Source organism: Zosterops lateralis, assembly GCF_965231275.1.
Source record: "Zosterops lateralis genome assembly, chromosome: 11".
Lineage (NCBI taxonomy): Eukaryota > Metazoa > Chordata > Aves > Passeriformes > Zosteropidae > Zosterops > Zosterops lateralis.
In genome coordinates this window covers 13,100,444-13,125,706 of record NC_139771.1, presented here as the reverse complement: position 1 = coordinate 13,125,706, position 25,263 = coordinate 13,100,444, and the positions used below count along the sequence as shown (strand labels likewise).

At 48.5% G+C, this 25,263-nt stretch overlaps 3 protein-coding genes across 6 annotated transcripts in view; 2 read left to right on the top strand and 1 right to left on the bottom strand.

The window, feature by feature from the left end:
* Positions 1-7,250, top strand: part of ARIH2 (ariadne RBR E3 ubiquitin protein ligase 2) — a 36,023-nt gene extending 28,773 nt beyond the window's left edge. For both annotated transcript variants that reach the window (XM_083869738.1, XM_083869739.1), the window contains exons 11-15: positions 325-476; positions 1,553-1,696; positions 2,054-2,122; positions 3,046-3,129; positions 3,601-7,250. In XM_083869738.1, coding sequence (XP_083725864.1) covers positions 325-476; positions 1,553-1,696; positions 2,054-2,122; positions 3,046-3,129; positions 3,601-3,672 — 521 coding nt within the window. In that variant the 3' untranslated portion in view covers positions 3,673-7,250. The remainder of the gene's footprint in view (positions 1-324; positions 477-1,552; positions 1,697-2,053; positions 2,123-3,045; positions 3,130-3,600) is intronic.
* A 200-nt stretch (positions 7,251-7,450) lies between these two features.
* Positions 7,451-25,250, top strand: P4HTM (prolyl 4-hydroxylase, transmembrane). Of its 3 annotated transcripts, XM_083869831.1 has the most exons (9): positions 7,451-7,719; positions 7,790-7,871; positions 17,264-17,454; positions 18,495-18,591; positions 20,636-20,798; positions 22,405-22,590; positions 22,984-23,074; positions 23,521-23,644; positions 24,927-25,250. In XM_083869831.1, the coding sequence occupies exons 1-9, from the start codon at positions 7,471-7,473 to the stop codon at positions 25,154-25,156; spliced, it is 1,413 nt and encodes a 470-aa protein (XP_083725957.1). In that variant the 5' UTR covers positions 7,451-7,470; the 3' UTR covers positions 25,157-25,250. The 3 variants fall into 3 exon arrangements, with proteins under 3 accessions (XP_083725957.1, XP_083725956.1, XP_083725958.1); XM_083869830.1 differs by having other exon boundaries at positions 7,451-7,871; positions 17,226-17,454; XM_083869832.1 differs by lacking the exon at positions 7,451-7,719 and having other exon boundaries at positions 7,745-7,871; positions 17,191-17,454.
* On the bottom strand, positions 7,900-16,935 carry LOC310913959 (secreted frizzled-related protein 5-like). Its single transcript, XM_083869833.1, has 4 exons — positions 14,803-16,935; positions 13,866-14,038; positions 12,867-12,956; positions 7,900-11,689 (listed from the first exon to the last, which is right to left on the bottom strand). The coding sequence occupies exons 1-4, from the start codon at positions 15,126-15,128 to the stop codon at positions 11,352-11,354; spliced, it is 927 nt and encodes a 308-aa protein (XP_083725959.1). The 5' UTR covers positions 15,129-16,935; the 3' UTR covers positions 7,900-11,351.
* Positions 25,251-25,263: the final 13 nt, after the last annotated feature.

Genomic DNA, 25,263 nt, shown 5'->3' with positions numbered 1-25,263 from the left:
GACTGGCAGCCTCTTCTCTAACCCAGAGTGACAGTATGTGCAGGGTGCAAGTGCAGTTCTGCCCAGTGGTTTTGGTGTACAGGATGCAGAACTTCCAAGATTTACTTTCCATAGTTGAATGAGAGGCTGTGCAATTAAAATCTTCAAGACAGGCTGGTATTTTTGGCTCACTGTGGAGTTCTGTTTTGCAAGATGATACAAAACGTGTCTGTTTCTTGGCTTAGCAGAAATATCTGAAAACAGATGGGTTCTGTCTCCTGAAGCTTTTCTTTCTCAGAGGTTTTTTTCTGTGCATCACAGTGAGTTTTTTGCTGTTTCCTGCAGACTTCTGCTGGATGTGTCTGGGAGACTGGAAGACTCACGGCAGCGAGTACTACGAATGCAGTCGGTACAAAGAGAATCCTGATATTGTAAACCAGAGTCAGCAAGCACAGGCCAGGGAGGCCCTTAAGAAGTACTTGTTCTATTTTGAGAGGGTAGGAGACATCTCCTTGGCCAGAGCTGCTGTAGCCTTTTAATGCTCCCTGCCTGGTGCAAAGGTCATTGCCAGCAATCTCCGTGCAAGAAACTGCCCAAAGAGAATCCAGAATTTTTAGGCCCTGTTGTTTTTCACTCAAAATCCTGCCTTGAAAGTCCCATCCAAACCAGTGATGTCATACCCAAAGCAAATCGTATTCACTGTATATTCACTATATTCCCTTGTGCTAGAGATAATCACTATTATTACCTGTGTGCCACTGTACCATGTACCTGCAGGCTGAGTGCTGCTGCAGTAGATAGATATTGCTCCAATCATTTCCCTTCAGGACTGGGGAACTTCTGTTCCTTGCAGTACATCTTTATACAGATAAAAACTAAATAAATTCTACCATGTTCAAAGCTCCATTGGCTGTAGCAGAGTTTTACTAAAACGTCATGTAATCACATTTTTAAAAGTTGCCATCAGAGCATCTCTGTCCACACAGCAGGCTCAATGCACCTGGCCATGCAGAGCAACTCTACAGCAGCATCTCTAGAAGAGAATGTGGTAGAGGTTAAATACTGTTGCGTTTCAGTTTCCCCATTAAAATGAGTTTATTCTTCACAGCATGAGCCAAGTCCTGTTATAAAACAAATGTCTTCATTCCTGGCTCTCCAGACCAATGGGCTTTGGGAAATAGCCATGTTGACAATGTGCATGTGGATATTGGAGTTCACTGAGCCAATATCAAATGTTAATTTAAACTCTTGGCCTTCCTATAGGAATCCTTTAAGTAGAGGAATCACCATGACTTTCCCCCTTGTAAGACAAAAGGTCACTGTGTGACTAGAGGGCATTCCCACTTGGAGGAGCTGGGTTTGCTCCCTGCTCTTGCTGCTTGTCAGTCTGTTGCCTACAGCCTCCACCACTTGCTACTGGAGGTGCTGCCTTGCCCTTCTTTCCCACAGCATGTCTTGCCTTGCTGGACTGCCCCACTTCAATTTCTGCTTGCTAGAGTTTGTGCTTTTACAACAGTAGTACTCTGTTCTCATGCCATTTTTTTTCCTTTCCCTGTCTCCCCATCCCTTGCAGTGGGAGAATCACAATAAAAGCCTACAGCTGGAGGCACAGACATACCAACGAATCCAGGAGAAAATCCAAGAAAGAGTTATGAACAACTTGGGAACGTGGATAGATTGGCAATACCTACAGAATGCTGCAAAACTACTTGCAAAGGTGGGTGATTGTGTCGTGTTTGGCACAGAGAAGAGAATACATGCCAGAATGCTAAATTCATAACACCAAGTAAAGAAGGAAATTTAAGAGTTGTGGTTATGTGAGATAGTACTTGTGGTCTAGGACATGAACTAAGCAAAAATCATCTAGAAATGACCTGTGTGAAGTCATACGCCACAATACAGAGACCTGCACAAGTTCTTCTTAAGAAGGTGTAGAAAATTCTACCAGGAAGTGTCCAGTTGTCAGGAGGTAGCTTTCTTAGCCTGTAGATTGCATAAATGTGACTGTGCTGACTTCCAAGACTGAGATTCGTGTCCTTTTCTCTCTCTCTCTCTTCCTCCCACTCTTGGACAGTGTCGTTACACCCTGCAGTACACATATCCATATGCCTACTACATGGAATCTGGTCCTAGAAAGAAGCTGGTAAGATGTTCTGCTCTTTTTTTGCTGATAACTTTTTAGGGTATAGCTGGTAGCCTGCTGGGCTGAATTCCAGAGCTGGGTAGTGTCTGAAATATTAGTCCTCAGTGTGAGGTAAGGACAGGATAAATAGGTGGGTTTTCACATTTCTTCTTCACTTCAAGTCGACCAGCAGCTCTGTCCTCTTATATATTACATTATTTTCCCAGGGGACTTCACTGCACTTTCACTAACAAGCCATTTATCCAGAATGTTTTGAGGCTGGAAGTGTGCATTTATTTCTTGGTAAGATTTATCACAATGCTGTGGGCCGTATTTCCTGTGAAGAGCTGCTGGAGGAGAACTTTTCCTTGGATCCGGGTGTAGCTTTGCTTTTTATTCCTGCTATAAGTTCCTTGCTAGCTTGGTGCATCTCATAGGCTGAAAAAGTACAAAAATAACCTTGAATTCAGTGAAGAGTTTTTTCTTTGACTCAGCTGTCCTGTAAAGCTTGTTACAGAATCTTTCTTCATGGCATCATGTGTTCTCTAAGGCTGTGGATAGATTTCTCTTCTGGATCTGATTGTGCCAGTGGAACAAGTTGCTGCTCTCAGCAGTGGTCAACAATCCCTCCACTCTGCCTGCAGAGCTACTTATGAGAGCATTTTATGACCTGTTTATAGCAAAATAAGCTGAATTAAGAGATTTTTGTCACGTGCAGTCTTTTTAGGCTGGCTGGGTTAATTTTGAGTGATGCAGGTTGGGGAGTGCTTATACAAGAAATACCCAGAAGGGGTGATCCTATCTAGGTGAAGGTGAATAAGGAGACACAAACCTGCTCTGCCAGCACTGCTGTCAGCAGAACACATTTGTCTGCTCCTCAAGCATAATGATACTGCTCCACTAAACTAGTTTCTTATTGATGTCTCTTATTTTGCTCTTTGCAGTTTGAATACCAGCAAGCCCAGCTGGAAGCTGAAATTGAAAATCTCTCATGGAAGGTGGAGCGAGCAGACAGTTATGACAGAGGGGTGAGTGTTCTGCTTGCTTGAGCCTGTTGGCCAGATTTTGTTTGTTGGGCTTAACACGTCTACAGGAGCAGTAAGGCTGTCAAGAGAGGGTTCTGAGAAACTAGATCCAGAAACCACCTTTAGCCAGCAGATGATGTAGAAGCAGAGTGTTCACTGCCTTGTGGGATAGGAGGGAGGGCTGCAGGGCTGCAAAATGAAACCAGTCCCACAGAGCTCTGGAGGAGACTGCATGCAGCCTTCTGGGGAAAAGCAGGTTTCTTAAGTGTGTAGCATTTTAGACAGAGCAGGTGCTGGGTAACTGCAGAGGGAGCCCACATAATAAGGAAGAGAATCTGGGATCTTGTAATCCAGAGTGTGCATGACGTGTGTGATGGTTGGTGCTTTTCAAGCTTGAGTTCAATGTCCCCCTAAGGAAAATGAAGTCTTCTCCAGGGATTTTGTGCTAACAGTTTGTACCTTCTCTTTTACCAGGACTTAGAGAATCAGATGCACATAGCAGAGCAGAGACGGAGGACCCTGCTGAAAGACTTCCATGACACATAAGAGAGGAGGAAGTGACAGTGCAGGGGTGAGAGCAGCGAGTGAAGTGATGGCAGCTTCACTGGGATAAGCAGGCACTGCCTCTGGGAGAACACGGCCAAGGACAAAGCCACCCCTCCCCTTGCAAGTCAGACACATGCAAACACCACCTCTTAGTCCAGTTTGTTCTCTTATCTTTCTGTTTCTGTTTCTGCCAGGCTAGAGGCCAGAGCTCAGATTGGCATATTTCCTGGGCCATTTCCCTCCTGCCCTTGATGGTTTCAGAAGGGGAGGGAGTTTTTTTCTGAATGGCTGTTAATAGTGTTAGATCATTACAGTTTATGTAATTTTCAACGGTTGTACAATTATACAGACAAACCTTAGAATAACACAAAACCCTTTTTAAAAATAAATTGGCAGTGGAGTGTTTTTCCTTAATCTGCTTGTAAATTTAATGGGCTTTTCCCCTCTCCCTCTCCCTTCCTCTGACCCAAAAATCCTCCTAGTCACTGAAGGAGGTTAAAAAAAATCTCAGCTAGGTTTTTCCGATGCTCCTTTATCCAGGGTGTTGCAGCATTGGATTTCATGAGGAGAGTGGCTGGTGTTAAAGGTGGCTGCTGCTGTGTCTGGCCTGACAGGACCGGCAGTGGCCGTGATTCAGCGTGATCACATGTGACATCTCTTTTTCTTGTAAATCAGCTGTGCAAAACCAGCTACACAAACAAAAGCAGACAGAGGAATTGCAGGGGACAGACCGGGTTAACATTGGGGGTTATACCTTGAGTTTGAGAGAAATTGAGAGAAATCAGATTCTGCATTTGATGAATTTTAGGTCTTCCATGTAGATTTTTGCTTTACTTGTTTTTGTGGGGAGGATGTTGTATTGCCAAAGTGAGTGATGAGGGAGTAGTAGCATACAGTTGTTAATCAAGGCTTGGGGCTTTTGCAGAGTGAAAGAATCCATGTTATAACAGTGCCATGCAGCCTGATAAAGATTATTTGTGCCTGTTGGGTAGCATGGCTGAGAAGAATTGATCTCGTTCATCGAAGTGAGACAAAACACCACTACATTATGAGGAGGAAAGATTATGTAAACACACTCCCTGGCACGTGTTGGCAATGTGGATGGGCACTTGAATACAGGTGCATTCCTTGTGCAGAGCCTGCACCAAGCCAGGCAGAAAATTAACTAGCAAAATTAATTTATTTGTATATTAGTATTGATGCTGGTGGGAACTTATCAGAAAATTGATTGTTAGGAGCATGTTGAGCTTTTTTATTAACATTCTCTTTTCTAATGTAAAATATACACTAAAATAAAAATATGAAAACCTAGTTCATCTTAGTAGGGGTTAACATGAAAAAAGGTTACTTAAATGCTGACTCTTGCCTGCTTGCTACAGGAAGCAGGCCACATATTAGGATTTCACAGATATCTGTGTCACTTGCACCAGGAGCTTGTTGTTTGCAGCCAGTAAGGTGCAGCTGGAGTCTGATCCATGGGAACTCATGGGATTCTCTTCTATGCTGTATTTGGAAGTGTTACCTTTGATGCATCCCTGTATTGTTCTTATGCAATGTCACTTGATAAAGATTAAACTGGAGGGGGGAAAAGTGCTAAATTCCTGCGTGTCAGAATAAGCTACCTCTGCTGTTGGAGCCTCTTTCATGTACCTGAGACGTGTGACCCAGGTATTCACAGCAGGTGTAATTGGGCTCATAGATTTTATCAAGTCTGATGCATTAGTTTAAACAAGGAGTAGCTGTCATAGGAGCTAATCCTGTGGCCACACTTGTTGTACATAGCAGAAGATTTCAAACTGAGAGGCCTTTTCCTTCCTCCCTCCCGTCCCTGGTGTGGGATCTATCCTCAGGGAACAAGGGAATGCACTGCGAGGAGCTGCTGGCCGTGGAGTGTTACAGCAAAAGCAGCTGAGGGTAGGGCAGGCTTGTGGAGAGGTGGCTGGAGTCAAGGGGCAGGGCAGGGGTCTGTGGTTTCTGGGAGCAACACTGCTTGCTGTGCAAGAGATCTCCATAGCCACGGCTCCTGTTCCTGCTCTGCCGTGTTCTGGCTCCCCTCAAGGAGCTATAGAAATAGATTTGACCTTGCTCCAGCCACTGTCTCTTGACTTCATTCCTTACTCTGCACCCAGCAGCAGCCTCTCTGTGCCCTCCTCATGATATATCCTAGAGGTCAGTCTCTCTTCCTCTCCCCTTCCCAAATGATTGTCTCGGCATGCTGCTTCCACGGGAAGGGATAGTGAAGGGGGTAAGGTTTACTGAGACCCAGCAGTTTGCAGTGAATAGAACCAATGTTTAAACTATTCTTTAAAAATGTAATGTGCAAAGTACTGATTAGGATAAAAACTGGTGTTCTTATTGTCTAAACATAACTATCTTAACACCAAATCCCTTTGCAGAACAGGTATGTGGAGTTTCCTAATCCCAAAGAATTTTCCCTTATTACATAATTGTCCAGCTTTGAGCTAAATGAGAATGAGGTTTTGTCTCTCTCCTTCCCTCCTCCCTTCCCTCCCTCCCTCTTTGCCCCCACAAAATATTTTGCCATGAATCCTTGTCTGTAGACAAGCCAGACCATATAGCTGTGGCCAGGCTTACTGAACAGGCTTGGCTGTGGATTGCACAGTGTACCCACTAATTCTTTCAAATTTTCTGAAACTAGAGCTTTGTCAACAGTTCCATTTATTTTTAAACAAAACACCCTTTCTGAAAGTTAAACCTGGGTTAAACCCACTGATCTTTCTGCCATACTCTGGGAAAACACAGTGCTTGCTTTTGCAGCCCAGGCAGGACCACTTCTGTACTGGTGTTGTACAGAAAGTCATGGACTTCAAGACAACATGTGCAGGGCACGGGGGCTGCTGGCTCTGTGTGTAAGATGAATGACACTGCTCAGGAGGCAGGTGACAGGTAGGAAATGGGGGTTCTCAACACCAAAAGAAAAGGCCATTTTCCCCCCTCTAATAAGTACATGGGCCTCTTTGAGTTAGCAAGGTTATATGGATGTAGGTAATAAAAAATGGCTCAGGAGCCTTTAATTCTGAGGTACAAGATGCCCTTTGATGCGTTACTGCTACAGGTGTGGAATGTTTGCTCTCTTTTTTCTTTTTTTGCACTTGATTCCAGCTCCTGCGCCAGCCCGACACCTCTCCATCCTTGCATCTGGTACTCTTTATTTGGGCTTCGCTTGTGTTTAGTGCATTGGCTGCCTCATCTCTGTTCGTCCTCAGGCTTCCCAGACTGTAACAAAACGTTTTCTACTGGCACCACAAACTGCATGACTGCTGCCCTGTGCAGCCCAGTCTCTGTGCCCGCCCGCAGACGGGGCAGCAGGAGGTTTCTGTACTATAGTCTTGCACTCTAAATTTTAGACTTTTTAAGCAGGTGAAAAAATAGAACTTTATTTTTAAATGAGGCACTTGTTCTGGGAATTCCTCTCTCGGCCCCGGCCTGGTTGGGGTTGTGGACAGCGCTGAGGTGCTGGGAGGGCCCAGGACCGCTCCCACCCCTCGCTTTTCTTCGCAGACACCAGAGAGGGGCAGGGGCGGCGGAAACCGCCCGGGAGACGGTTGCCAGAGGTGTGCCCGTGGTTTATTTGAAATAAATTGTGACTTTCTAACTCGGGCGGTGTCCTGACTCTTTTTGGCAGCGGCGCGGGGAGGGGCGGGGCGGGTCCGATGTCGCTGGCCCCGCCCCCGGCACTGGCTGGCCCCGCCCCCGGCACTGGCCCCGCCCCGCCGCGGTGACGCAGCGCCCGCCGGGCCGTTGCCGCGGTGACGCGGGGCCGGGCGGGCCGGGGCGATGGCGGCGGCGGAGGCGCGGGCCGAGGGCCCTCCGCTGCCCGGCCCGCCGGGGGGCCGCCCGCGGCCCGTCTGCTCCCGCCCCTACTTCCTCGTCCTCATGATCTTCGCGCACCTCTACGTCCTCAACGTCCTGGGGCTGCTGCTCTTCGTGCACCTCAGCGCCGGCGAGCCCGGCGGGCCGCCCGCCGCCCCCCCGCCGCCGCCGCCGCCGCCCGCCCGCGCCCTCCCGCGCCTCGAGGGCATCAAGGCAAGGCCGCGACCGGGGGCCGGGGCCGGGGCCGCTGAGCGCTGGGCGCTGACCGCTGCTCTCCCCGCAGGTGGGCCACACGCAGCGGGTGGAGCTGGTGCCCGGCAGGGCCCACGCTGTGCGCACCCTCAGCCTCAAGCCGCTGCTGTTCGGTGAGTACCGGCCCCGCCGGGGCAGCTGCTGCCGGGCCCGGGAGCGCCGGGAGCGGGGGGTTTCCGCCCTGGCGGCGGAGCGAGGTGTGTGTGTGTCTGTCTGTCTGTCTGACACCGCCGCTGTCTGACACCCACTCGGGGGAAAATGACTTCCCGCGGGCTGGCATCACCTCCCTGTGCTGCTGTTCCTCGGGGCTGCCTTAAAAACAGTGTGGTATCGTTTAAGGTGTGTCGATGCAAAATTCGCGGAGGTTACATATTCTGGATGGCCCACTTTGAAGAATTTGGAAGGTTAACCTTTCCAGGTTTTTCAGGTTCTCTGTAGAATACTAGGATAGATAGCAGATCACTGGCAAGAGCCTTGAAGAATTGCTGAGTATAAGGAAAGGACAAGAGATACCAAAAATTTTGTTAATAAATTATGAAAAAGCAATTTCAGCACTGAGGAAATGAGTAACAGGAGAATTGATAGATTTAAAGTCTCCCACCATTTCGTGTCCTGTTCTAGATTTATCTTTATTTTTGGCTTCTCTAATACACAACCACACAACATCTGCCTTTCAGATATTTTTTAATCTTCTTTACCTTTCTGTGATGTTTTGCTGTCACTGGTCAAGTCTCACTAATTGAAGTCTGTGTTCTGGAAAGCCACTGACAATATGCTAAATAATTTGAGGCAGGGTAATCAGTCATTACAAAATTCCTACTATTCCAAAGTCAGAAGAAACCTGTTTTTTTCCTGAAAAGACCACATAGAGAATCTTTCAGATGCTTTCTCAGTAATATAAATAGAGGTTTTTTTCTGATTCCAAATAGATCATATGCTCTGAAAACCTCACCATGAATTTTGTAGTGGATTTCTGTCTGACATTCACTAAACAGACACACCAACCTGGAGCTGATAACCCCACAGCATCACAAAACTGATGTCATTACCAGAACCAGTCTGAGACAATTGCTCTGGTTTTCACTCAGGAGAGCTCCTGTTTCCTCTTTCCCTGCCTTTCTAGTACCACTAAAGTGAAGCAGTTGGTCTTGGCCCGCAAGGGAGGTGCTGAAGATGATAAAAGGCAGGTTTGTCCTGGCAGCAGTAATCCTGCAGTTTTTAGCTTCTTGTTCCAGCACCTCCATTGTTTTTGAGGGAAGCTTTGCTCCCTGAGGATGCCGTCACAGACAGTGACAGACATTCACCACTTGAGATGCCACAAGTCTGTTCTCCTTTGTCCTCTGATAAGGAGTCCCTTATTTAGAAACTGCAAGTTGCAAGACAGTTGTTATCTCCCGGATGAACCTGCCTGGAGCCAGCTCTGACTTTAAAAGACTTCCAGAGACTTCTCTATCTATGCAAGCAGTACCAATCTAATTCAATTGGTTTAAAAAAAACTAAGTCATTGCATCTCTGTTGCTTAAATTAGCGGAAGTATGTATTTAACTTTGTTTTGTTGGGTGAATACAGAGGCCCTTAGCAAGGACTCTTGAGTTTCTGGGGATTTAACACAAAGTGCTGCAGAATACAAGACCCAATTTAAGGAAACAGTGCCTGGTCTGTCATCTTTGCTCTCAGCAGAGCAGGCTGCAGTGGGACCACAGCAGCAGGCACTCACAAATGATTTAATGTGTTCTCTGGGCTTCAGAGCATGGGCTGGGCACCGTAGGGGAACCTCAGGTTTGGTTTTTAGTTGTGGGTAAGTCACATCTGCATGGAACCCAAGCATATTTTATGGAGCTATGAAAAAATCCCTGCCCTGTGTTTTCCTCCTTCTTGCTACAAGGCATAATTTCTAAAGCTTGTAAAGCTGTAAACTGCACAGACCATCTGTGCAGTTTTCAGTGGGGAAACACTAGTAATCAAATAGCCCTCTAATGGAAAACAAATCAGACAAAGCCTTTTCCACCTTCAGAGCTTTTATGTGTTTTGTTTTCCAAACATGATCTGTTCAGAAGGCACTGCCATTGCAGGGACCACTTGACAGCAGATTCTGTGGATTGGGCAGCAGTTTCTAATACAAGACAGTGGGGAGGAATAAAAATAGGAAATTTGGCTGTGTTTTTCTTCTGAGCCTCGAAGAAGAGGAGTAATCACTGCACAAATGTCAGGGCAGAGCTGAATTGCAGTGTGTGTGTCTGAGTGCTCCTTTCAGCCCACACCAGTGCGAGGAGGAGCCCGCAGTGTGGGTTGTTGGTGTGCCTTGTGAACACGGGGAGGCAATGTGTCTCCAGCAGCACAGCCAACGCTGCAGGCATTACCAACAAGGCAAAAAGCATTCCTCACTTGTTGGTTTGTTTTTGGTTGTTTGTTTTTTTTTTTTTTTAATTTCAGCCACAGGCTTAAACCAATATAGAAAATTTTCCATGGACAGTGCTTTGTTAAGCAGTAGAAATCCGACTTGTTTCTTCATTTGGGGATTTGTTGTTTTCTGCTCTGTGGTCTGGAGCACAGTGTGTACCCCTGCAGGGAGTGACAGTCCTGCTCGAGAGAGAGAGTGAGCTGAAGAGAACTTGGTGAGACTTGAGTTTTCCCGTATTTTCTGTTTTCCTCATGTACACATAGAAGGCCAGACAGCTGTAGAAGGTTTCTCCCCTGCTCCCATATCAAAACTGCAATATCCTACTGTGCTGGGGCTGGGACTCACCTCCCAGTGCCGAGCAAAGCTGCTGTTCACACCAAAGCAGAGCTTTGAACAGTTGATGTCTCACTCATGCTCTGCTTTTCTCAAGGTTCTTGTGATATCCCCAGTTACCAGAATCTTCTGATCCACACTGAATTTCTGATGTTGAAAAATAGATTTCCCTGTTATTTAGAAACCCTCAGCTGTCTGCTCTGTGCCTTCCCTGCTTGAGAATGGCCGTTTCCTTTTGCGTGTGTGGATGCTCATTAGCTCTTAGCACAGGAAGCTGAAGCGACAGCCTGACTCAAGAGCAGAGTTCAGCATGCAGTTTTTAAGGGGCTGGGCATAGCCAGGGTGGGCTCTTCTCCTTGTTAATTTACCTCAGACTATTCAAGAGTAAAGCGTTTGCTCCATTACATAAAAAGTATCACTTTGCAGTCAGAGAGACTTTCATGTAATCTCTGGACAGAAAGCAATCAGACACTTGGACAGCATCAATGTCTCAGGGTCAAATAATGAATCTGAAATACCAGCTCTGATAATGACAAGTAGAAGTAACTGTTATTAAAGGTTTTTTCTAGTTTGTCCTCACCTGCATAGTTAAGTTTTGTTGTGATGTTGGATCCTACACAAAGCTGAACATAGCACGTCCTGGATCTACAGAGCCTGGTGAGCGGAACATGTTAAACCTGCGTCCTTAAGCTCTGTCTTGGTAAAACAGGGATCCCTAGTAAAGCCCTATCTGTGCACTATGACTGTTTCAAATCACTTAGAAATATGACTGTACATCTCCAAAACACCACCTGCCAGGGAAAAGAGTTTTCTAGCCATAGGGAAGGGAGCAGTTTCTTATTGCTGGAATTGAGATTTTTCAGACCTTCCATCCCCCCTGTTCAGGGCAGCGGTGATGTTTCCACCTCCTCACTGCTTGGTGCAGGTTCCTGTTCCTCTTCTGCCAGGCATAGGCCTTGTTCACCACCACTTTGTCACTCTGGACTTCACCACTTACAACGAAGACCCCTGCGTGAGTGCCTCGCATGATGTTGTGGGCGCAGGTGGCGTCTATATCCAGCCACTGCTGGAGCCTGGCAGGGATTTCAGTTCTGAGGAGCGGGCCATGCTTCAGCACCTCCACCTTGGAGGGGTCCAGGTCGAAGTCTGAGATGGTGGCGGTGGTGGTGTTCTTCCTCAGGATTCGGATTTTCACCGCTGCAGGGGTTGGAAAAAGAGCTGTGAGTTCTGTTTGCTCTTTATAGCTCTCACCTACTTCAGCACACAGAGCCCAAGGCTTCTCTGCTGTCCCTGTAATGTGGAGAGGTATCTCTCCAAGCTTTTGCAATTGCAGTGAACTTGTAAAAATTCTAATTTGAGGTTAGTTTCCAGTAATGGGCACTGTTCTTAGAATCACAGAATTATTTAGGTTGGAAAATACCTCAAAGATCAAGTTCAACCACTGACCCAGCCCTGCTCAGTTCACCACTAAACCATGTCCTCAAGTGCCACATCTACATGTCTCTCAAATACCTTCAGGGATGGTGACTCAAGCCCTTTTCTGGACAGCCTGTTCTACTGCTTGGTAATTCTTTTGGTGAAGAAATTTTTTCCTATTACCCAATCTGAACCTCTCCATTGCAACTTGAAGCCATTCCCTCTTGTTCTTGTTATGTGGGAGAAAAGACTTCCTTCTCCTTCTCAATCCATTTCCCTCCTAAGAGTGGCAAAGATGTATCAGCACCACTGCAGAAACTCTGAAGGAATTGTGGGCACAAGCAGACAGATGTATCAAAGTCCTGGTATTGTGCAAATTACTTGACTTTTCTCTGAGCAGAGATTTCAGGAAGTGACATGGCAGCTGCTGGAAGTGACAGCTGCTCAGAATTTGTAACTTTTTTTTCTTTTACTGAAAAATATCTTTATTTTGCTGCATGTGTGCCTGAATTCAGGACAGTATCTTGAAAACTTCCTGCTGATTGAGCAGAGCTAGTGCTGCCACTTGCTTGGGGTAGGAGAGGGACAGTCACAATACCAGAATATCACTGTTAGAGTTTGAAATAGCTGGCATGGAATTTGCTAAAGATTCTTATAGGCTTTGATTGAAATGTTTCTCTGCAAGGGAAAACCAGAGTACTGCTTGTTTTTAGCAGCCACAGACCAAAACCAAATCAGAGCCCACAGAAATAAGTTAAGTCTTCACTTTCACTGCTGCCAGAAGCTGGGTCCTCCTGCTACCTCACAGGTAAGGTGAAAACTGAAAATCCCTGGGATCTGCTGTAAAAGCTACAGTTTCTCCAAGCCAGTATGTTATGGCAAAGCTATTTTCTGTCCATGCCACTGCTTGGCTGCTTGAGGGAGCAGCAGCAACTAAGAGGAAAGGGAGGGTACTCACCAAAATCATTTGCACAGAGGCTTTCCAGTATCTCCCTGGTAGTGCTGGCCTCCTCAAGCTCACAGTCCTTGCAGCTGGCTCGAGGCACTGCTGCAACAGAAATTAGGTTGTAACACCCTTGTCAAGCTTTGCTGGAAAAGGCACAATGAAATTTTGAGATCTGCAAGTGGTGGCTTGCTGTTTCTTAGTGATGCTTCTTCCTGAGCTACCCAGTCCCTGGAGAGATATCTCAGACAGGCAGAAATGCATGGGAAATGTTAGACTCTCCTTCCTGTGACTGCTGCTTGTCGTGCTCTGTTCAGGCTTGTGTGCGTTGCTGCATGTTAAAGCAGTGGTGAGTGAAAATACTTAATGAAGATCTCCTAATCTGGGTGAAACAGCAAAATCAGTGGTATGGCCAGACTCCATCCAGTAATGCTGAAATGATGTTGTTGAAATTTCTGTTCTCCCCTTAACTGCTCTCAAATCTCCCCCAGTGTTCATCAGTATCTGGGTGTTAACTGAGTCCTCCAGACAGACTTTTTTCCAGTGTAACTCATGTCTGCAGAGGATCGTGTCCCTTCATGGTGTTTCTAATGTTTAGAGAGGAGACTTGCAAGACCTTTCTTTTTGCATGTTTTTAAGCCCTAGGCACAGCTGAAGAATTGGGGCTGCAGCTCCATAGCTCCACTGGAAACACATCTCACTGCTGGGGGTCTGCACTCCATGAGCTTTCCCACTGTGCCTGGGCCAGAGGCTTTGCAGCCTTTCCTTCCCCCTGCCCCAAACCCTGCGGGGTCTGATGGCACCCAGGGAGCTAATGAATACAGCAGAGAGAGGAACAAGCCACAGTCAATGTTATGCTAATTTTCTAGACAGTTACCAGAGAGAACAAAACTAGAATTTGTAATTTTTTTTTCTTTAAACCAGAAATATGCAGAATAGAAACAAGTCATAGGATCATCCTTTTGAGCTTTCAGTGTTACATATAGGAAAATACATGAAGAAAAAAACTCTTACTTCTCCTGCTTGAGGAATTTTCATCCATGGAGACTGCTGCAATGCACAGCTCGTGATCTGCAGGGAACTTGTTGCAGTTCAGGATCTCGGGCCAGGGGTAGCCGTAACAAGCCATGACGGGCGCGCAGCTCCTCTTGACGGCCTCGCAGAGGCTGCGGCAGGGGTAGATGAGCCTGGGGAGGGGATGGGAATTCAGCGCCTCCCTGTGCCTGGCAGGAGGCTCAGGGTTGAGCCCCAGCACCGCTGCTGCTGCACAGAGCCGTGTTGAAGGGTTAGCAAGCAATTTTGGGGGGGATCTTTGACTTTTTTTTGAATGTTCATGTCCAGGAAGCAAACAAGGAATTTCTGAGGACAGGAAGGATGAGTAAGCTGCCAGAAGCCCTTCACCTCCTTAGGGATCTTCTCTAGTTGTGCAAAGACTGCTTACCTTTACAGATGCCTGATTACACCAAATTTCCTTAGCAGCTCTATACTTTGAGAACTGCAATGAATCCTCAAAACTGGGGATTTCTTTCTGCTGCTGGAACTGTTGGGAAACAGTTGGGAAACTGAGAATCCATATGTTCAGGGCAGGAGCTGGGGTGAGGGGCTGCACAGGAGGTGTGAGGTGAAGCTGGTGTGTGCCAGCAGCTGCTGCAGTGTATGAGGGGCTGGCCAGGACATGTGGCAGCAGTGCCTCGGGTGCGAGAGCAGAAAAATCCCAAGGAGGGAACATATTTCTGCTCCTGTGATATGAAACGCTCATGTTTCGCTTTCAGAGGGATGTTCCCTGCTGAGTAATCCAATTGTCCCTTGCCGAGAGCTCTGCACTGCTTCTTGGGGACTGCACGGATCACATCAAACACATTTTCTCTCAGGAGGCACATAAGTTCACATAAGTTGTGCTCCTGCAGGGAGTTAACTGTTACAGCCGAAATAACTCATAAAAGCATCTTACCTGTCCAAGCAGATCGGTGCAAAGAGGGAGCAGAGGAAAATCCTGGCATCTGGGTGGCACTCCCTAGCCAGCAAAGGCAGCCAGCTGGAAGACTGCTGGATGACTTCTGTCATGGTCTCATGCTCCAGCAGGTTGGGAATCCTCATCTCGGAGTAGCCGATATCATAGCACAGGGCCATGCGGTGTGGGATGGGCATGCAGCTGGAGGATCTCCTCAGGTAGCTCCCCCAGGTACCTGGGGAGCCCCAGAGCAGCAGCCGTGCCAGGAGACTCAGTAGCCACGGGCCACCCAACCTCAAGGGGTGCCTGCGAGGGAACATGACCATGCTTGGAGCAAGTGAACAGACAGCACACCCCGGACTGAGCTGCTCCTGACTGTGGAATGCCTTTTATAGCCTAGGAGCCACCTCTTTGTCAATCCATCCTCATTAAGTGCGGCCCTTTCAGAGCCCTCTTGGGGAAGACAATGCTCCAATTTTCATTTGCCAGCGGCCCCGATTGTTTGTATTTTAGCAGGGGTTTGGCTTAGATCAGCAGGTGTGGAAATGAGGGCAGTTGGGGAGGGATGAATGACTTGGCCCATGTGTCTTGGAGCTCTTTCAGCCAAGATTGAATCTCTGTTTGACACCAGTGCTCCAACCCATCCCCTTTCTCTTGCTCCAGGATTAGTCATTATTTCATAAACCCTAATGTTTTCCTCTCTTTTGTTTTTTGTAAAGGCAATCAAGTGTTGCTTAAAGTCAATTAGGAGGCATTTGTTTAGCTGGATCTATTGTTGAGCAGGCAGGGAGATAGAATGGTCTCACAGCCACATGTTAACCGTTTAGGAGAGCTGGGGGCAGAGAGGAACTAATTTGCAGCTGTGGAGCCAAGTTGTTTGCAGAGGGAATTGGCAGCACTCAGCTGGAAACCCCCTCACCTTGCAACCTGTGTGACCACAGGCTTTCCAGTTAACAGAATTCCTACTTCGTTCTGAAATCCTGTTACTACCACTGAAGAGTGTAATTGTCCTTCCTCCGGCATGTAGTTAAGGTTCCATAAGCCATCATTATTGTAGCCCAGTTTGGGGAACTGAAAATACCGGGGGCGTTGGTTGCAAGTGCACATGATTCATTTGGACCTGGTGCTGTGCCATGAGGTTCCAACTGGTCAGTAGAAGCTCCAGCTCTGAAGCATCCTCTGGCACAAGGACCCTGTGCTGCCTGTGGCGGAAATTGTTTCCTTGGAGTGTGTTACGGATACAGCTGTGGCTGCATTGTCTTCCTGGGGCTTCCCAGGAACAGCTCATTTTCTACAGGGCCGGTTCTGGTCTGTGCTTAGCAGGAAGCCAACTGCTTATTGACAGCTTGAGCCGATAGGGTTGATTTCAGGTCATGAAAGTAATTAATTTTTTCCCTCCATTAGAGGATTGCAGCTGTAGTTGATCTATAAATGTGTCCTTGGCACGTACCTGCAGGAGCTCTAGGGAGTTGCAATTTGGAGGGCAGGACCTTGGGTCTAGGAGCGCTTAACCTGTCCTGCATTGGTGGTTTTTCTTTCCCTTTTCAAAAGTCTGAGCAGCTGGTAACAAGGTCACCACAGCTGTGACAGACACCAGCCAGGAGGATCCTCTGAACCTCTTCTGAGCAGTCTAACTGTGCTCTGGAATGGAACCTTGCCACAGTGCTTTCCAAGTGCGTGCCCAGTGTACCATGCAGCTGGAAGTCTCCTAGCCTCGTGGTCATTGGTGGATTTCTCTGCACTTTAATTTGTTTGGGATTGTGGAATTGCCTGATTGCTGCTGGGTTTGTGCTGCAAAGGAAAGCTGGAGATATCTGGGTATGGAGCCTGGCATCCTCCGTGTCCAGTATTTTCCTCTTTAATATTGCATTTAAAGTCCATTTATAGTGGGAGATCAAGAGAATGAGTGGGAGTAAGTGAGAATTTTTCTTTTCTGTTTGAGTTTCATAGTAGAGCACTGTGCCATGCTCCCCTGAAAGGGATTTGCTTTTGTGCAAAGTGCTGTCCTCTCCACGTGAGAGCAAGGAAGTCTGAAACCCTGGCCATCACCACTGCCCACTGTAAAGATTTTTGGCCTCCCTTCCGGTAAAGCAGCAGTTCCCAGACTGTGATCCACATGGCACCTTTGAAATGGTAATACACAGTGATATGCACGTGTTTGTTCACTCCTTTGTCCATTGTGGTATGTGTGAGAGAGTTTAAGGGCTTGACCCCAGGATCCAAGCATTTAGGAACTGCTGCTATAAAAATACCTGCCTCCAGCAGCTCAGGTGTGTGGTGTATCTCTTTGAGAGCCCTACCGGTAGAAGGGTGGATGTTTTTGAATGTCCCAAACCTAGACAGTTCCTAAATTTCCCCCCTACCTCTTTTGATTTTTTTCTTCCTGAGTCTCCTGCCACCAGCATGGGATCCTACTGTAACAGTTCCTCAGTCTCTGTTGCTGCTCACGCTTTTGCTGCAGAAATCCCTGACTTCCTGACAGAGGAGGAATGCAAGCTCATTGTCCATCTGGCAAAGCTAAAGGGGCTCCAGAAGAGCCAGATCCTACCAACAGAGGACTATGAGGAAGCCATGGAAATGATCGAAATCAGCCAAATGGACATTTTCAATCTGCTGGATCACAATCAGGATGGGCAGCTGCAGCTCAAAGAGGTAGAGTGTGGGACAGACTGGGAAAGGTTTGCTGGGGACTCTCTGGCATATCCTTCATCAGATGTTCTCTTGGTTACTCATGTGCTTGGGTGGGGCCGGACCTCAAGATCTGCCAATCACAATTTGCTTAATTTTATGCCTCAAAATTTGTGCTGGCCTTCAGAATGGAAGTTTCTGGGGCAACGTGCAGCAATTGTCATGCTATTGGGAGACAGCAACAGTCCTTGGCAGGACGTGTGTTTTGAATATGCTGGATAAAATGTTCCTGTGCTGTGGGTTGTTGCCTCTTGCTGTGTGTCCTGGGAAGTGAGTTTGTCACGTAGGCCCTGCCTTGTGCAGCCTGTGGGGAACTCACTGTGTGAATTCACAAGCCCCAGCAAAGCCACCCCTATTGATGAGCTGAAGGGGATAATAAGCCTCTTGTCCACAGCTCTTCAGCACCCTTGCCCTGTACAGCAGGGTGCATCAGGGCAAGTTCTAACAGTTCAAGCATGTCCCTCCTCAGGCTCCTATTTCAGGTGAAGCTGGGAGTCTGAACCATCCTGTGCACCACAAGTGCTGTGGAGTATGGGGAGCTGTGCCAGTGACAGCCCAGGGCAAGGCTCCTTTCTCTGAAGGTCAGAGCCTGCTGAGAGCTGTTCAGGCTTCTGCATCTCTCTGTACATGTTGAAGGGAAGAGTTTTGTTCCAAGCCCTTACCTTGGACAAGTAAAAGCATTCACTTCTATCATCAATAGCTTTACTTTCCCTTCAAGAGAAAGCTGTGCTCTCTCCACCTCAGGGCTGGTTAACCAAGTCCCAGCAGTCATTTGCCATGACCTAAACTGGAAATAACAGCACTCATCAGCACCACTCAGTGTGTGGCTGCCAGATGATTCTCACTCCAGTCGTCTTTCTGCAGAAATGTGCCAATGCCTGCCTGGCTGATGTGCTGGGGAGGAGATCCGCCAGGCCTCATGCAGGGAAGCTGTAGGGTCTCAGGAGTGTGAGAAACCAGCACTTTTTTTTTTTTTTTTTTTTTAACCTATTTATGAATTTCAGGTGTTGACCCATACCCGACTTGGGAATGGCAGGTGGATGACCCCCGAAAACATCCGGGAGATGTACACAGCGGTCAAAGCTGATCCTGATGGGAATGGTAAGAGCAGCTCCATAGGAATCCCTTCACCCTCAGCACCTTGGACACCTTGCACAGCCATGTAGGGGAGAGTGAGAGCCGTGTCCCTGCCTATGCCTTTTTCTCTACTTGAATTCCTTGAGAGGAAATAGCACTGCCCTAGACACCTTCTCAGGGAAGTAAATGCAGGGTAAGCCTCTTACTGCAGCACCCCTGCCCCTGCATCACCACTCTAGCAGCTGCCTGGTCCCACTGCCTGGACTTGAGTTTTGCTGGAGCAGGATCAGACCACAACTCTGCACTCCCTCTCCCCTGTCAGACCTGCCTTGGTTCATGCCCTGCTGTAACAGGATGTTAGGGCTGTGCTTCTGCTCCCTTGGTCTGAGATACTGCCCAGGTTCTGACGACAGAGCTCTTGTTACCTGGGGTGCAGATGTTCAGACACATTGCATGCCCCTCCTGTTTTCAGGGAAACTTTTGCAGCAGGCCAAGAGGCCCGTGTCGCTGTGAGGGGAGAGTAGAATAAGTGGAGGTGATGTTGTCCATCAGCCTTTGGTGCTGACCCTCCCCTCTGCTGCTGCAACCTCTCTCTATTCCACAAGGCCAATTCTTCCCCTCCTGCCCCCGGTTTCCCAAGGGCTCCTGCTGGTCCGGACATACACTCTAACCTCTGCTGCTCTAATTAGAGTGGCCTCAATTAAGCAACACTCCATTTCCTAATCAAATTAAGTGAATGCACAGGCTCTACACACTCTCTTCCAGTGACCTGGCATTGAGAGCTGCCCAGGAGGAGCTGCCTTGGAGTTGAAGCAGTAGCAGTGTGAATGCATAAATATCCGGAGGGCACCCTGTGCAACTCTCCTCCAGGCTGGTGGCATTCTTGGCAGGGCTATGACTGAGTCCTCAGTGGCTTTTCCACCATTCTGGACATTAACAAATGAAAGGTCCTGTTAAAGGGCTATTGGCAGGACCTTGCTTCCAGAGTGCTGCTTCCCTCTGTTGTTAGATTGGTACATGACACTGAGAGACCAGGTCACAACCTGGATGTGGCAGTGCGTCATCAAAGACTGTGGGGAGTAAGGGGAAGTGGGGACAGAGAGACACTAGGGGTAATAACAGTGGATCATTTGGTCATGACCTGAGGATATGGCACCTGGGGAACTGTCCCTGGCTGACCCTTGTGGCTGGTCCTTCCTCCTGCCAGGGGATGCTGGTGCCCAGGGAACAGAGCTGGCACCCAGCAGCACTGGGTTTGCTGCCTGAGTGAGCTCCTCTCCCAGCCCGTGGTGTGTGCTGGGCAGCTCAGGGCAGTGCACTGCATGCTGGTATCAGAGACCTGTGCAGAGACCTTCCCTTCTCCAGAAAGAGAAAATAACAAATGGGAGGATTTTCCTGAAGCTGACAAGGCAAGGGTTCACCCCTTGCTGATTCCAGTTGAGTGCAAACAAGAAATACCTGGTTTAGGAAAAGCTGTTTTATACCTCTTGCTTTTCTGTTATTTCTATTTAAGCAAGACCGTACTGTCATGTATTCCTCATTTATAGTTTGCAATTACACAAATGCAGGAGAATGTACTGCTTGTTTTGGGTTTGGCTTTTTTCTTAATTACCCTGCAAGGTTGTATAGAAAATGTGGTCTGAGGTCCCACTCTTTCCTTATACATGTTGATTTAAATATCTAAGTAATGAGTCTCAAGACATTGAGTGGCATAGTCTTTCTTGTGTATGTCAGAACTGTAGTGTCTGTTTCTCTCTTTTGATGTATTGATTTATGTGTTTCAGGAGCTTTTTAAAGTTTAAAATGGTGTTTTGCCTCTCCCAGTTCTGATCCTGCACAATTCACTTTGGCAGGTTGCTCTGTGTCCTCTTCTGCAGGTGAGAGCATTGCTGGAGCCCATGATCATGGGTAGAAGGGGTGTGGCCTGTGGTGGACACAGTGGACCCTGACTGGTATCTATGTGAGGAAGGCAGTTTCTGCAGTGCCCTCAGCTGGTGTTTCTCCCATTACAGGATGCAAGAACTATTACCTGCACCAGAGTCAGGTGGCTTTTCCTGTGTTCCCATAGGTGTGCTGAGCTTGGAGGAGTTCAAGCAGTTGAATATCCGTGATTTCCACAAGTACATGGGAAGCCAGAAAGTGAAGATGAGTGACCTGGTGCGCAACAGCCAGCACACCTGGCTGTACCAGGGCGAGGGGGCACACCAGGTCATGAGAGCCATTCGGCAAAGGTAAGGGCCAGGCAGCTGAGGGGAGGTTGGGTTTGGGTAGGCACAAGCATCACCTGTGTGCTGGGAGAGGCAGTGGCAGATTTGTTAATATTCACACTTCCTAAGAGTGTGAAAAGTCCTTGGAGTATAAAGAGCAATGAACACAGACACAAAATGGAGAGAGGAGGTTTTCATTAGAACAAGAATTTGTATTGTCCTGTGAAAAGGGAAAAAGAAAAATCAAACCTTTCATCGTCTCCATTCACTTTTGAGCCATATAAAACCAGGAAAATTTGGCAGTATATGAAGTCATTCATTCTAATTAGTAACTGAGCTTACTGCGAGAAACTGCCCATTTCCAATGCTGTCTGGGTGCCAGCAGTTACTGTCATTTGCTTTAGTTACTCATGCATTTCACTGAAATCTGTCTTTGCTGTTTAGAACTGACTTTTTAAAAAGCACAATTTCACCTTAAATTAGTCAAGTTAATTTAATCCTTCAAGCACACATACTGTAGGGCAGCTCATGGCAGATGGGAGAACCTTTTACCCTTCCCTTCATCTCAGATTTGGTACTGGGAAGAACTGAAGCCCAGCATGAAGGCCAAATCGTGTAGTTGTGGTGAGTTTCAGATAATTGGCTGGAGACTCTCTTGTTCTGGTGGTGCTGGTCCTCACCCAGAACACGGGTGGGTAAAATCTGTCCCAAGGCCTGAAAAACAGCTGTTGGCCACTCCTTCAGTGCATTCTAGTGGGAAAATGAGGTCACATATTGCCTTGATTAGAGCAGACTGTGGCTGCCACCTTCTCTGTGCCAGCTAGCCAGCACACACAGGCATTGGCATTCTGCTTGTACGCTCTCCAGTTGGCCACTGTCAGGAGGCTGTGAAGACACAGCACTGAAAGAGGCTGTTAGTCCTCCCTGGGACCAGGCAGTGCCTACAGGAGCTTTGCCATCCTGCCCAGGTGCCACATTCTCCTTGCACCTGCCCCAAGGGCTTCACCATCTGGATTCTCAGAGCTCTGAGTGTTCTTTGGCAGGTCTCAAGACGTACCTGCTTGCCTTGGGGATGATCTCAGATGTAGCAGTGGAAAAATCCCAGAGCAGGAGGGCTCCTGTCTCCTTGATCACTTCCAGTGCCCCTCTGCCCTGGGGGAGGCTGCTGAAAAGGCAACAGGGAAAGGTGAGTTAGGTGAAAGACTATTCCTAGAGCTAGTCTCTCGTTCACTCTCAGCAGGGGCCCTGTGCTTTGCTAACTGTCCCTGAGGTCTGTAGGTGGTGTGCAGGAGTACAGAGAAGTGATGAGATGGCACATGAAGGCTCCAGGGGCACGCACAGAAGGGATCTTGCTGAGCAAAGTCTTCCTGAGAGCAGTCCTGCTAGAGATGCTTCCTTGGATTTTGTTTTGTTTTTTCATTAATCTTGATGAGGGCTTTCTGAGCTGGTCCTGATGGTCCAACAGATGTATAAGGACTTGGTTGTCTCTTGGCATGCTCGCTGCAGCCCATCCGTCTCTCCGGTCTTTTGGGGAAGGGGGTTCTCTTTCTCTGGGTCTATTCACTGCTTGGGAGTAGTGGCTGACTCGAGTGAGGGTGGCTTTCCACTCACCTACTCTGCTCTTCCCCAGGGTGATGCGCCTGACTCGCTTGCCCCCCGAGATCGTGGAGCACAGCGAGCCCCTCCAGGTTGTGCGGTATGACCAAGGAGGGCACTACCATGCCCACATGGACAGTGGCCCCGTGTTCCCTGAGACTGCCTGCAGCCACACAAAGCTTGTTGCTAATGAAAGCGCTCCCTTTGAGACCTCCTGCCGGTAAGCTCTGCCCTGAGCACGTTAGACAAGGGGTGTGGAGCCGTTTCACCTCACCTCATCTCACCTGGGACTCGGTGCTGGGATTGTGGGCTCACAAACCAGCTCAGGACATCACTGGCATTAGGGGGTTTTAAAGGGGAGGTGGGCAGATCCTGTGGGTCCACAGAAGGAAGGTGGAATGAGTGGGCCATCCCCAGCAGAGCCTACAAGTGCACTTATTACTCTGGGTAGAGGTTTTCTTGGTTGTCCTTATGTTACTCTGGGAGAAAACCTGATGGTGTAAATCATATGCCATGTGATGTCTTGGAGGAGCCACTGTATTTATGGTGGAGGGGCAGGACAGCCCTTGTGCTGCTGCTCCAGGTGTGTCTCCTGACAGCCTTTGTCTTGCAGGTATGTGACTGTGCTGTTCTACCTGAACAATGTGACTGGGGGAGGTGAAACAGTCTTCCCTATTGCTGATAACAGGACATACGAAGAGATGGTAAATGAACCTTGCCTACATGTTACCCCTGGGGATTCTGAGTCCTTCTTTGGATGTTTTTATTCATTGTGGCTGCAGAAAGGGTCGGGTGCGTTAGGTTGGTGTGTATTAGCATTTGTAGCTAGGGCATTGGAGAAACCATGCTACAATCTTTTTCCTTTGAGCACAGGGAAGAAGGGGCAGGGCTTTGACAGCTCAGCTCTCCCTGCTTAGAGGTGTCAGGTGTCAGGCAATGTGTTAAGAAATGGCAGCTGCTCAGAAAACCCAAGAGGTTATGAACCTCTTGGAGCCTGAAACTGGCTGCTCCAGGTGGGTTACGAAAACCCCTGCATCAACCTTAAGCCATCCTGTGGGACACTCAGGCAAGGGTGAGGGGCCAGGGCAACCCAGTATGTGTGCCTTGTTCCAGCCCTGTTTGTGACATCTTCCTTATGGTTTCTCTCCAGTCTTTGATCCAGAACGACATTGACCTGCGAGATACTCGGAAGAATTGTGACAAGGGCAATTTGCGAGTAAAACCTCAGCAAGGCACTGCTGTCTTCTGGTACAACTACTTGTCAGATGGAGAAGGTACAGGGTCACTTCAAAACTGGGCTCTTGGGAGAGGTGGGACTGCAGTAGGTGACAGCCATCATCTCCTCGCTGCAGCTGGGAGCTCAAAGAACAGCCAAAAAAGGGTGGTAGCTGCCTGCTAGTGGGAACAGTAGAGTCTTTTTGTCACCAGCTGAGTAGGAGCTTCCTGACTCTGAAAGGCCTTTGTTTACAGGCAGTAGGTCAGTGGCTCCTGATGTCTTTGGGGGACAGGACTAGCTAGCAAACAAAGACCTTGGCTGCACTCACCATCACCAGCTGCCTTCCATCCCGCTGTGCAAGCTGAAACTCCTGCTGGAACTTGGTCTGCAATTCAAAATGTGTCACTGATGTGGTGTTGCCCAAAGGGGTGGGGAGGGGAGGTAGACAAAGGCATGGCCATCAGCTCTGCAGCATGAGGACACATGGGCCACCCCATGCCATGCTTGGGGCCAATGCCTGCTTTTGTAGCTCAGCCGCAGCCCCATGATGTGTCCTTGGGGCTGTTTTTGTCACAAAGTGCAGTGCGGTTTTCCCTGACAGGCTGGGAATTGACATGAATCTTTAAGGCTGCTGGTGAGAATGGCTCCAGAGGGTTTCCGTGGCAGATTTTGAGCTGTGGTGGGAGGAAGGAGTGTAGCATCTCAGGTCCCCTGAGAGCAGCCCATGTTTCCATCTCTAGAAAATCCACAAAGGAGGTCACAAGACCAGTGTTTGTGGGCCGTTGGGTGGTAATATCAAGACTGTCACTCTCCTGTGAGAAGAGCCCTATTGTGTTTTTATGAGCAATTTGTTCCTTAATGGAAAGTGGCTGCTGATGCAAGTCCACCACAGAAAAATGATAGGATCATTGTAAACAGGCTGTTTAGAACTGCTGAAATGGAATCTCTAAAATGGCCGCAAGCCTCTGGCTTGTACAGGCCTTCTAGTGGCAGTACCCATCTCTTCCATGCCAGCCTTCCTTTTTCCAGAAAGAACTGAGAAAAGCATGCTGTGATCTAGATTGTGAGAGCCAATTGTGCTGAGTGGAGAGATGGATGCAGTGAGCATTTTGCACTCAGGGAGCATGCCCCGATGAACTCCTTGTAGGCACTAGGGTGAGATGGCACTAAGATGGAGGGGTGCAGGAAAAGTAACTCCTGTACGATGTATCTGAGCTCAAATTCAAGCAGGTAGTACAGCCAGGAGAGACTGCATTGGTGTTTGTTGGCCGTGTGTCCCTGTGTGGCCCCAGCCGTGCCTGCCCTCCTTTGCCACCGTCTAACTGGGCTCTGCTCTGCAGGCTGGGTGGGGGAGCTGGACGACTTCGCTCTGCACGGAGGCTGCCTGGTCACCCAAGGCACCAAGTGGATCGCAAACAACTGGATCAACGTGGACCCCAACCGCCGGCGGCAGCAGCAGTTCCAGCAGGAGATGGAGCGCTTTGCGGGGTCTGAGGCCGGTCCCGGGGCCGGAGCCCCGGGGGAGTGGACAGTGGACAAGGCCTACAGCGGAGTGCACCTGGAGCTCTAGTGCCGGGAGCGCTGCCGCGCGCACGTGACCTTTTCCCGCGCGGGGCGAGGGGGGCGGGGTCGCGCCGCGCGCCAATAAAGCGTGGAGACACGGGCGCCGCCTCCGCG